At 30.9% G+C, this 13,611-nt stretch overlaps 1 protein-coding gene across 2 annotated transcripts in view; it reads right to left on the reverse strand.

The window, feature by feature from the left end:
* LOC148629052 (uncharacterized) overlaps positions 1-10,115 on the reverse strand; it is a 47,685-nt gene extending 37,570 nt beyond the window's left edge. For both annotated transcript variants that reach the window (XM_088543039.1, XM_088543050.1), the window contains exons 1-3: positions 9,996-10,115; positions 9,127-9,354; positions 8,597-8,623 (exon numbers count right to left, since the gene is read on the reverse strand). In XM_088543039.1, the coding sequence (XP_088399165.1) occupies positions 8,597-8,623; positions 9,127-9,354; positions 9,996-10,101 (361 nt within the window). In that variant the 5' untranslated portion in view covers positions 10,102-10,115. The remainder of the gene's footprint in view (positions 1-8,596; positions 8,624-9,126; positions 9,355-9,995) is intronic.
* Between the last annotated feature and the right edge of the window lie 3,496 nt (positions 10,116-13,611).

Consider the following 13,611-nt stretch of genomic DNA (forward strand, 5'->3'; position numbering starts at 1 on the left):
TCATTTGTGGTAGGCAAAATTTTAAAACAAGGTCAAGTGGCTTAGTTATGACATATTTTGTGTCGAACCCCAAGGATCCACTTTTTCTGTGATGACATTTCGCTTTCTCATTAGTATTTAGTATTAAGTTTCAATGTGGTGTTTGTTAATTCTATCTCCGCTTTCTTTTTTGTTTTGTTTTGCCTATTGTTATGTCTTGTTTGAACAAGCAGGTATGTTTATCGATTTTTCAACAAAAATTATATTTGTCCATTACAAAATTTACCAATATAATAGAAAAGTAGTTCAATTATATTCGGTGTCTTATTCTTTAAAAAATATCAAACGGTAATATAATACCAGCATTTGTTAATGTTTTATAGTGTTTGGGTCATTGATTAAATGATTTTCAAAATCAAAACACATAAGAGTTCTTTAAAGAATATGTAACATTTTATAATATTGATACCTCCGCACTTTTACTTTAGTTTACGGTCAAATATGAACTGAGTCGTCAAACAGGTAGTTGTTGTCTGTCACCAAAGCCCGAAATCAAATCCCACAATATAAAGTGGCTGCAACAAGAAGATGCAGCAACTAAGAATAATAAACTTTAAAATCTTTTGAATTACAAGAATTACATCATTTTATCTTTTAGCTGGTAGTACGTAAATTTGTTTATTTTTTTTTTACTTTTGTCGTTTTTATTCTTATGTGAATTTACTACTATAATTGTGACAATACAACAAAAATCATGTGTGATTTGTTCATATTTATAAGCACACATAATATCAATAATAGTAGGAGAGAGACAGTTTAAATATGATCATGATATAATTGGTAAATCAATGAAACATAAAATTGGCTAACAGACTGACTGATGACTACGTCTCAGTGAAGTTCAAGTTAACAATTTGTAAGATTAAATACGATTAAGGCTTTGAATTAACCAAAAAAAATCAGTAGTTGGAGCTTTCAAAATAGAAATGACCTTGCAATGATCAAATGTTCAAATGTTGGTACTTGTATGGGGAAAGCTTCCCATTCTATGATATATAGCGGATGGTGAATGGGGATGGGGATGGTGTATGGGGGGATGGCAATTTCGATTGGGGAGGATGGAGAAACTAGTTTTCATTTTATTGTTATAAAAATATATTAAATTTAGTTAATAACAATGAGAATTTAAAAATATATAATTTAAGTTGATAACGTAAATATTTGATTTAAACATGCAATGGGGATTGTACGGGGGTGGGGAATGGGGAATCATCAATAGGGAATAGGGATGGTGATAATGAGGAATGGGGTGGTGGAATATGGTATAAGTAGGAAGTTATACCATTCAATAGCTGTAAGCATACAATGCTTACAAACTTTTGCAACTACTGAAAAAAACATAGTAAAAGACGGGGTATCCATGTCAATTGTATTTTTTTTATTTTTTTTCTGTTTTTTTTGTACTTTGTATGATTTGGCCTTGCGCCTGTGGATAGAAAAAAACTACCTTTTATCATAAAGTAAAGGTTTTACGATTTGAAACACAATTGCTTACGTTTACTTTCTATTTAATTAGACGTTTAGACGTATTTTTGTCCAGAAAATTATAGCATTGATAATCAGGATAAGATAACTATCAAAAATCAAAAACTTAGACTCTTATGCACATATACGTGGAATATTGGACATGAAAGGTTTCATAGAAACATCAATTAAATTATTCCGTGATTGGTATAATTAGGGTGATATCAAACAATTATAGACTCATAAAATAAATCAACATGATCACTTAATAAGTTTCAAATTAATCGTTTATGTCTTTATAAATTTTATTTGTTTTCGTATGACCATTTTGAACAAGGTTTGTTTTATTCTTGAAACGATCAACAAACAGTAGATGTAACAAAATGTATTACAATTTTACTACCTTATTCCCAACTAATGATAAGAAATAAAGAATTTAACACCCCTGAATAGGTCAGCAAATAGACAGCATAATTTGTTCCTATTGAAATGCCGCCCGTTTGTTGTAAAACACGTCCACCATACTGGACAAATATGTTGTAAAAAAAAACCTACTTTTTACAAAGTATGAGGAATCTCTACCAAGCACTACATATTTGTATCTAGGTTTACTGTCTTTTGTGGAGTAACAACGATGAATAATGTTTTTGAGTTTTGGGAAAAGAAGTATAAAGTGTTGAAAAAAATCATAGGTTTTAATGCTATTATATTCTGAAAATTATTTTGAATTGAGGGTATCGAATTTTTCAGAATACGCATTGATACCAATACGGGAGTGAATACATGTACATCACATCGACATTTGCAATATAAACGATTGGTATATTTGTACTTAAACTTAATTTTTTGTTCAGTACGACAGTTCAGAATGCCCGATTTACCGAAAGTCTTTTGTATTTAAGAGACGTTAAAATACGTGTCATTGCTGCCCGTTGATGACACAAGGTAATTTCATGATTAGAAATAGGCATACCCCTGTCTCTTTAGTGAGAAAATAATACTTTCGACCGAGGCAGTCGTATATCATAGAGGATAACAATATCGTCACAGCTTTCTCTATATTCATTTTCGTGGTAAACTAAATCGGTGGTACATTATATATAATAATGTTTAATTGCCTCAATTTAAAAAAAATTGTCGGAAACACGTGTCATTATACGTATGTTATTAAAATAAATTAATCGTTATTATGATGTTTTGTTGTTGTAATGGTTTATCCCAATGTTCTCAGATATTAAAACCCCTGGCAACAATGATATGAATGATGTGTAAGAACGAATCCAAATACAAAGAAAAACAAACGTGACTCACGAAATTACTGAAATAAAAGCAAAGCACCAAGTGAACGTGGAAAACAATATCCTGTCTCAATCCTAACAAAACACACAAGATTGAAGTCATCACTACAGAAGTTCTATGGTCATCATGAATTTGTGGATCAATACGGTTTATCCATCTGCGCCATGAAAACCTATTAGTTCAACGTGTCATAGTGCTCCTTTCCTCTTTCGACTACCCGGAATGACTTTTTTATGAGCAACTCGGCGGGTGTTTCTACCGGTGAAAATCAAAAGAATGTAATCCAGGGACAAAGACCAGACATGGAAAACAGACATACACAACAAAGAACATAAAATAACTAAAACCATACATACAAAGTGACAAAAGTAAATGAGCAACTCGGACTCCACTAAAAACTGGGAGCATGGACCAGGTGCACCGGTAGGGTAAGCGTCCTCTGCTTTTCGAGAAACACCCGCCGAGTTGCTCATAAAAAGTCAAGTCCGGGGTAGACAAACGAGGAAAGGAACACTATGACCCGTTGAATAAATCAGTTTTCATGGTGCTGATGGATACACCATAACGATCCACGAGTTCATGATGACAACCATAAAACTTCTGTAGTGATGACTTCAATCTTGCAGCAACATAACCCTGTTCCAGAAGCCTATTTGTCAGAGTTCTAGCGCGATACAAAAAGTCTGCGTAGTTTCGGCAAGCTCTGGCATAACGTATTAATTTATCAATTGATTGATAAAATTTATTAATTCTCGTTCGTTCGTTTGTATGTTTGTTAGTTTGCTTGAAATTCGTCTTTGATTTTGTCATTGTTTCTCTTGTTTTCGCTGTTGTTGCTGCTGTCGATGTTGTATTTTTATTTTTAATTTCATTTTTTTTTTTGTCTTTTGTGAAATTACATAAAACAATATCTTTGGTTGGACAAATTATTTACGTTAATATAGTCGAAACAAGCCATAGACGATGCAATGGCGGTATCAGTATATTCCCTTTGCACAGTCATAATTTTTAGATTAAAACAAAATGACTGTTTTGAAAACAATCATGCAATCGGACTAATAAAACATAGAAATTTCGAATGGAACCTTTATATCTCTAGAGATTGAATTTTTGCTTTTATCATAGAAGGAATTTCTAATAGGATTTCTAATTCAAAGAAATCTATATAAGCATCAATAACTAAACGTATTATGAAGAAACATTTTTATTGAAAAAAACATCTCTTAGGGTATATTGTGGAACAATGCTCAATTGAAAGATACACTTTACAGAACAAATGCTCACACGGGGCAAATTAATATTATTGACAAGAAACAGCAAATTATAGTTGCCGATAAAACCTATTTCATCGGTTAATTTCTAGAAATACAACAGAAGTAAGAAAAAGCAATAACAGTAAGACAAAAAAGTTATAACAAAATCGTTGATAGAAAACTGATTCCCAACATCAACAGAAACAACAACATGAAAGGGATATACACTTTTTACATGCAAATATCACATGCCTTTCTAGCATGAAAATCGAAATAGAACACGGGTTGCGTAGCCAAAAAAATAGTTATACGCATGGTAAACTTATTCTGGAGAGCCAATTGTTTGCTAAAAATCCAAATGCATCGGCATTTACTTAGAAAGCATTTTAGAATAAATAAAACTTAACTTACAAACTGTTAAACTATTTTCTATTGTAAAGGAAACCCACAAGGTCGGGTGGACTTCGTTTTCCAATCGTTACTTAATAAGTCTATATGATGAAATGTACAATTATTCATTCCAATCTGTCTGATCTTATGAGATAATCCACATGGAAAATCCAATAGAATCTATTGTATTTTATTGTCATTTTCAGAGTAATCTCCCTTAATTTTGAATTATACAGTACGTTCTATATAATTTTTATTTCCTATGAACAAGGGTTTTATAAAAGCGACATATCACTTTCCGTTTACTATGACATTTTAAAGAAAATAAAAAAAAAATGTAGGCTTTCCACCCATGAATCAGTTTTTGCATGATTCTTGTGTGGAGTACTACTTAATATATGCGTATTCATTCTTGTATCGACATTTTATATTGCACCGCCTTGCATGCTATATGTCTACAGGGTAATGTACTAACAGATAGATAGAATATTTTACCAGTAATAAACAGTTCATCGTATGTCAGTTTAAATTAATTTTTCAAAAACAGTTCTAGCAACAGGGTTAATATATGTTCTAGATATGAATTTAATTTTGTAGATTATAAAAACAGGTTTTAAAAAGAGGTTCACCAATCTATTTTAGCAGGTATTTTAACGGTGACCAACACTGCATTTTAGTACATTTAATTGTCATGAAATACATGCATATGATAATTCAATCGAAAATTGACAAATCGACAAATTGTCGGGTTTCTTTTTATAAAGCGAATTCAAACGTTCGTCACAACAAAAGTGCAAATACTAATCCTTATTTAACGTTGAATATGAAATGAAAGGAAATCATCTGCCACTTTCCCCTGTTATTTTGTTGGTCCTTTATGTCAGGTATAGACCACTATTTGTATATTGTATATTATGATACCGGGTATTTGTGCAATTATTACATTTTATTACAGTATAAGTAGATGGTGGGTTTCTGTGAGGTTAATATCTGTCTTTTTATTATATAAGATCAGTGCAGAAGTCGAAACGTGCCATTGGAGAACTTTAAAAAATTGCTTGTGTTATGGCTTTCAAAATCTTGCGCACGTATTACAAACTTGAACACAAGAGTTTTGTCAAAATTTGTGCACACGAGTTTCAAATTATGCACGCGAGTAACTTCTGAGCACAAATTATTAACAACTTGTGTGCTCAATTCATTTAAAACTTTTGAAAAAATAGGTTGGAATATAACTTGTGTACAGAGTGATTGGAAATTCAAAAATAGGAGAAAATTCAATTTCATACATCTTTAGATGAAATATCTGGAAATAGTGTGGAAGCATTGTGGTTGGACAAAATAGTTATTTTCAAAACATGATTACCGCAAAAAATACAATACGACATATCATATTACATGTTTTAATGTTATTGACTGTAAAAGTATACAATGTATTTTAAGTCCCACCGCGTGATTTTTCAAAACCCAAACTTAAATTAAAACATAGTCATTTGCAAACATGCCAATTTATACGTAAATATATGAATTGAAATAAATCTCTTTTTTATTTAGAGTTAATTACTTAATTATGGTCTGTACAATAGTTCATGTACTATTATCTTTTTATGATATGATTCAAGAGGGACAAATATTGACACTAATGACTTTGTGGGTATTTATTCAGTTTCTTTGATACAAAATTCAATATATCCCTTCAATTAACTTTTTCGTCGTTTAAATGAATTGAACAATGGCTTTAAAACATATTAATATCTTCTGTTTAAGTTCTTCTGTTAACAAATCTATCTTGAACAAAGCCTGCTACTGTTTCTCCGCCGATCGTTTTTAACGTTATTAGTTACAACCTAAATGACGTTACAACCTCTTTATCAATGAGGGAAATTATCAAATATTTGAAGACCTAGGGAAGCAGAGGCAAACAAGAATAAAAAAACCTATATGTCAGTTGTTTCCTAGAGCTCAATAAGAAATCATAATCTGAACTAATTTAACATAAATAAGATAAAATTTTAACCCAAAATAAACATTTAAAGCAGGCAATACATGTTGGAAAAGAATAAATTTAAGTTGATATACTATTAAATAATGTCACGTGATATTTTTGACATTCAAAAAGCAAACTTGGATTATAGCAGCAGAATCAATGAGATAAGAAAAAAAATCATGGTTCATTTATTGACTTATTTCTTTGAACGTAAGGAATACAATTCCAAAATGTTGATAAGGGAAAGTTAAGGATAATTAAGGGAACCAATATTTGAGCGGAAATCAAAAGAATATATATTCAAAGAGAAAAAACTATACAGGGAAAATAGACAAACATTACTAAGTAAAATGAACCAACCAAAAATAACTCGTACACAGAAACAAAAACACTGAGAAAATCTAAACTACACTTAAAAAATGGGACCATTGGACAAGTTCACTGTAATGTAAGCGTCGTCTGCTTTTCTAGAATAAAACCAAATTCACCAAACTTTTCCAATTTGTTGCGTGTAATATAATAAATATTCTGCAATTAAAATAGTAAAACGATAAAAATAAAAAAACAAGCTTATATTGTATAATGTTTACAGATAAGTTTTGTTTAGTGTTCCTTTCCTTTATAAAAACATTGTAAATCATATGTACCAAACAATCAGGAGTTTCAACCAGAATTGATTAAAACAAGAGATATCTTCGAGTACTTTATATTAAGAGAACGTCACTAATTGCAAAGTATCATATTGTAATCAAGGGAACTAAAATTCTAGCGGAAATCATAAGAATGTAGTTCAGGAGCAAAGACCAGATGTGGAAAACATACACACACAACAAAGAACATAAAAAAGCAAAATAATACATACAAAGTAAAAAAAGTTAATGAGCAACTTGGACTGCACTAAAAACTTGGAGTATGGACCAGGTACACCGGTAAATTTACTTAGCACTATCTTTTAAAAAAATGAGTAAAACCAAATTTGTTTTATTGATTATATAATTATCATTTACTATTGCTATCTCTGATTAGCTTTCTACCTTGCGATTAATTGAGATGTAATTCCACGTTTATAACTAAATATTACTTTTTTCAGATTGCATTGAAATGAAAATGTAATATTACAAAGGGTGGTTGATTCCCTTCGTCCCTTTGTAATTCACATTAATCAACAATCTGCTATTGTTTTATCTAGAACAGGCAAAAACTGGGGAAATGGTCAAAATGACATTTTCTGGCGCCATAACTTAGATTTTTCTGAAATTTGCACCAAAGATAGATATTGAAATACTGAATGTTTGATCAATCGAAACTTATCATCAATCTCCTTTCGTTTTCTAAATAATAGGCAAAAACTGATAAAAACCTCAAAAATGACATTTTCAAAGGATCAAAAATGGTCAAAAGATTTGCACCAAAATTAGATTTTGAAATACTGAACATTTTAAAAAAAACATTTTGAAATCAGTAAAAAAAGAGGAAATAACTCGGTAAATCGATTATCTTTAGGGAAGATAGATTTCTTTGAGCCAAAAGGACTAAGTTTTCTTCAATCTTTTATGGTTTTTGAGATGTAAACAAAAGTATATGGTGATATTCCCTATGTTCTATTTTAAGTAACATCGGTAATGTTTTGGCGCGAAAGGGGCCATAACGAAAACAAGTTTGTGAGTAGATATGCCAAGGATGATTGTCATCAACTTTAATAAAATTCTTATCATTGGTTTAAGAGGAAAAGAAAATAAAAGCTAATGACGGAGACAGACGACGACGACGGGCGCTTTTGGGCTAGGTAAGCTAAAAAGAGAAACACTGATAAACATTGAACCATTCACGACATACGTTAAATGAGGTTTACATTAAAATTGAAAATTGAACATTTAGAATTTCACCCATTTCTATGGCATATTATCATTGAATGTTTGAATGTTGGCTTAAGGGGATGGTCAAAGTATGTAACAATATTTCACAATCTATATAGAAAAAAACATACACTATAAAATACAATTGAAATGGATCATTATTAATCCAGTAAACGTGAAGACATGAAATTCAAATAAAATGTTAACTGTAAAGTTTTAAATTATTAATAAGGATTTGGCGTAAAAAGGCCGACACATCACCAGGAACATACATATATGACTAGTAAGGAAAGTCTATTATTACATACCCGTTCTGTTCTCGTATGGAAATCCAGCTGAAAAGATACAAATGAATAAAATAAGTTTATTTTCATATGCGAATGGGATAGTTATTACTTCTATATCTAATTTTTCACTCAAATAAATGAGTTTGTATCATTTTCAAGTGTTAATGATTTGTATTTGTATTTTATATTTAATTACTCGTAATTATCTTATATATTATAAAAATATGCAGTTGGTTGTAGAATAAAATAAAATAATGGTTCATTAAAGTGTACAAATTATGGGGTTTTACGCAAAAAAGTGGGAAATGTTTATTAAATGAGTATTGCATTATTGATACGAAATTTGTTAACTAAATTAATAAGTTAAGTCGTCTGGTAAGATTGCATTAAATATCAATAAAAGTAGTTTTTTAATGCGATTACATATTATTAAGAAGTATATGCAGTGTAAAATCATAAATAGTAACTTAGTATATGCTTATATTATTTTAACGTTTTACATAAACCGCGTATATTTAACGAGAAATTAGTTGATATATATATATATATACCACAAAGTGGTACTTCACAAGCTCCCTTCTTGATTTGTCCGTTTAACTCGACATAACACCATGGTCCTCTGACTGACATATCTGGGTTACGGCAGTAATTATGGTCCCACCTGTAATTTTCCATACTGTTTTCAACGGATGACCAGTGTAAACATAGCTGACCTTTAGTGGTTTGGTTTAAACTGCCATGGTAATTGTTGCCAAATGGATCTGTTTTACAGTTTGTAGCTAAAAATACAATACATTGCAACGGACCCTTTCGTTTTAATTTGCTGATCAGGCACAGTTAGTACGCGTTAGTTCCGTAAAAAATAATTAAAAACTCTCAGGATTTTCATGGGTAACCGAGCAACTGAGCCTGCTTGGTTAATTATCGAAAAGAGTTTTTACAGATCTCTGGGAGAAACATGACAACAATGTCTAAAGTATTTTTTTCTCTTTTGTTTTCTTCGTAACTCAATTCTTCCACACCATATACCTCATACATGCACATGTATGTTCTGTTAATACATCCTATGGAAAATTAGGCGATCATGATAATTTACTTACAACCTAAATTGATATAAAAATGAGAGAATCAAATCTATAGAGCAATAGGTATTGATGAAGAAATTATCTTGCCTAAGTAAGTTTGTATATATGTAAAGTATATAAAATATGGAAGTAAATTTTTGATGCTATCAATAAATATATGGAGTGTAACAGAAGATGAATTTACTCAATGATAAAAAGTTAGTGGCGGGCATCCCAGGATCAGTATGATGCTTTAAGAAAGTAGAAAGCTTATAAAGATGAAAGACTAATGATACTTTTAATATGATATTTTCTTCTTAAAATATACCATGTAGGAATTATATAAATAGTCTTACCATTTTCCTTTGGAGCTGGCATGATAAAACTATTACTATACGTTATTGTCCAGTATAAGATAACAAGTAATACGAGTGACACTTCCATTTCATTACCAACTGTCATTTAGAAGAGCAGTGATGCATCTCCCCGATTTAAACTTTATTATCCACTTATATATAAAATCATGTTGAATGATAACATGTGACCAATACGATATACTACAGTAAATCAATTGTTAACGTTGCTATTGATTGTTAGAACTGTCCCCTTCAATATATTGTCGAAGTTTTGAAACTATACGATCATTTTGATCAAGATATGATTGTATGAAAATATATTGTGTTACTTCGACCGTACACATTAATCAAACATTCGTTTGCTATCATTATTAAAGGTAAAATTGCTCCAGCAAACAAAGTCATCCTTGATAATGGCATAAAACGGAAGGATATCTATGTATATTGAACAAAAAGGAACATCAAAGATTTACATTCACAAATTAAAATTCATTGTATAGTCTCCATTACGATATACGATTCGCCCAAGTCGGTTGGCTCTTCAAGTGCTCTTAAACTATAGAGAATTGCAAACGAACAGGGTACGAACTGCAATGTTTAAAAACGCTAAGGAAACGCACGTGTTGGATCGGAGTTCGTTAAGCATCACTTGCAGAGTCAGATGTCTATAAATCTCCATACAAAAAACTACATATTTACAAATTTTTGTATGTTTTTTTTCGTTTCAATAATCGAGTAATTGTCTTGACTGTTATCTGCAGATCTTACAGGAAAGCATTAGAGATAATAAGTTTTGATTTTTAACAAAACAAAAAAAAAATGTTGCTTTGGTGAGATTGAGAGTGAAAATAGACTATAGATCCAACACCATGACATCTGATAACGAACCTTTTAACTACAAATTGAAATATATCTCTTTTTTTACTCAAAATGGGTTCCTTGGTAAGTAAGCCTGGTTTCCTTTGATTTACTGTTTCATCTTAAATTCTTCTTAAATCTATAAGATGAAAATGCAAACAAAAAATCAAAAAAACAATATGATACGTTAACAGTACCTACCGACGCATGTTAATGTTGCAGAATCGAGATAAAGCGGAGTTTGGGAAACAAAGGAAGCAATCATATTCTATATAACGTATGGGCAAGCCTAGTTGACACACCATGACCTTCCTTGGTGTAGAAGTAAATGGGTTAAGGTCTTGATACTGAATTTTTATACTCTGATTGTACATGTATGTAAGTGTGTCTTATATGGACGAGTTATAACAAAACTATTCTTGTAAAAGAGTTCAGCCATAGTATCAATCAAAACTCCCGCAACTGATTTCTAGCAAATAAGACAAATATATAGGGGAATTGTGCATGATGCAACAACACAAGCTGTTAAGAAAATAAAATCTACAATGATGCCCTGTCCAGCAATCAGCATATAGTAGGACTTTTGTTGTGAGCCTAGTTCTTATAACTGTAATATCAAAAATAAACGACAGCAAACCAGAAAGACAATTTGGTATAAAAATAATTTCTCGTCTTTTTTTTTAGTATTTCGAGCGGCATGCATTGAAGATCCTGCAATTTCTCTTAACCTTATTCACACTTACACCATAAAAAACGTCTTGCTGTTTCCTCTATTTTATATTGCTTCATTTTCAAAACGTTCTGTTTTTATGGATTATATTTCCAAAATACAATAAACTTAATAAGATTCGTTATGCCTTCGATATGCGTTCGTTCCTTTCGTTAACTACGCGTTTACAACGCATTGAGTTTGTAAGGGATACGTTAATAGAACGTTGGAGTTCCTTCTGTAGTCGCTTTCCTGTTCGTTCCTCGTTTGCTAAAAATCGTTCTGAATGTTCTTTACTCGTTCATTATTCGTATTTAGCTCGTTCAAATTTTTCACTCTTTATCTGACAGTTCAATTTTCCATTTTTCAATTCGTTAAAAGTTCGTTATAGTGTAAGAACCCATTTAATGACCCCTATTAAACATTTACAAAGTTCTAAAATAATAATGATATACGTTAATATGAAACTAGAACAATATGGATATTGACTAAAAAATGGGGCGGACTTTTATGGCTTGTGCGGTTGATTTGTATATGTGTGTTTAATCTAAATAAGGACTACACGTGGCACTAATCTTAAACCAGTTCTTACATATGATACATGTATATTTTACCGTGGGTAGTGAGGGGTGAAAAAAAATACAAAAAGGATCTGTGGACAACAACTTACTTTCTCATACACATATTAAACCACAGACAGTTTTGTGCATCTTTAAACAATGAATTTTACAAGTATTTACAATTTAGGATTTATGTTAAATGCTGACGATGTGTTGTGTTTTACCTAATCCGTTCTTTTTTACCATGACTTTGTTTATTCAATACAGTTTTTCCCTTTGTTTTTTCTTTTCTTTTAAAATTTATATTTAAAAAAAAACAATCATATCAATATTGAAAATTCGATTATGATGTTCTCTAATCAACTGCATTAGAATCGAATACGAAGGAAGATCCAAATCTAAAAAAAAATATAGTACTCAATATTAAAACTGTTGAAATAGGAAGCCAAATCTATCAACAAGGTTGCAAATAAAAGGACAGAAGTCTCAGTGTTTTGGAATTATTTTAATAGTTGTTACACTGCCAAGTATGATAAATTATATTTGATATCATTTGGGGGACAGAGAAGTTTGACTACTGGGATGTTTAGTGGGTGTCAAATAAAAAAAACAATCAATATTGCAAATTTATGAATGCTATACCCGTGTTTCAAGGAGTAACCTCTCATCTTCATTATTAGAATCGAATGCAAAGAAGGTCTTAATCCAAATATTAGTTGTGGTAAATTTAAAAGGCATTTGTGATACGTTTGTTTGTTTTGATGTGTTCTATCCAAATGTGATTAAATACTTGTATAATATGCAGTCATGCCAGAACTTTCTTTAGGTTTTCTGTGTATTACTATAATGCCAGGAATAACAGGGATTTTTTATGTTGAAAATGAATGGATCAGAACATATATCCAAAGTTCCCACACAAAACAAATTAAGTATGTATAGATCAATAAGTTATTTCCATTTATTCTTACCATTTAAGTAGGTACATGTAGACCTAGGGTAAGGGACATAACTTTTGAAATCAATGATATGTTTGTATCACAACCAATTTCGCCAAAGCCTATCAAGCTTTCATTTGAAACAGAACTTTGATTCTTACATAAGATTAATGTAAAATGCTGAATACAAACGTTCCAATGATTTGTAATAGTTTCCCTAACCCTAGGTCTACCACCTTAAGTTTATTAAATACCACCATTGGATTCATGTTTAAAAAATAATATGCGTTAGTGATCTCTTATGGAAAACAATTTTTTGGGCAAAAAAAATGGCATATGCCAAAAACTGCCAAAGACTTCGATGGACTCCCTTAAATCTTACTTTACCGACAAACGAAATTAAATATCAAAACTAAAACAAACAATAATAGGATAATTCATCGGGTAGGGTGAATAACCAAAATAAACCACGAGTGTGTCACGTGACAGTAACAATTTATCGATAAACTCGGTAAACCAAGATATAGCATTATACAATAATCTAAGCTTTAAAG

Source organism: Perna viridis, chromosome 1, assembly GCF_037379345.1.
Source record: "Perna viridis isolate PV_CMFRI_1.1 ecotype Kerala chromosome 1, ASM3737934v1, whole genome shotgun sequence".
Classification (NCBI taxonomy): domain Eukaryota; kingdom Metazoa; phylum Mollusca; class Bivalvia; order Mytilida; family Mytilidae; genus Perna; species Perna viridis.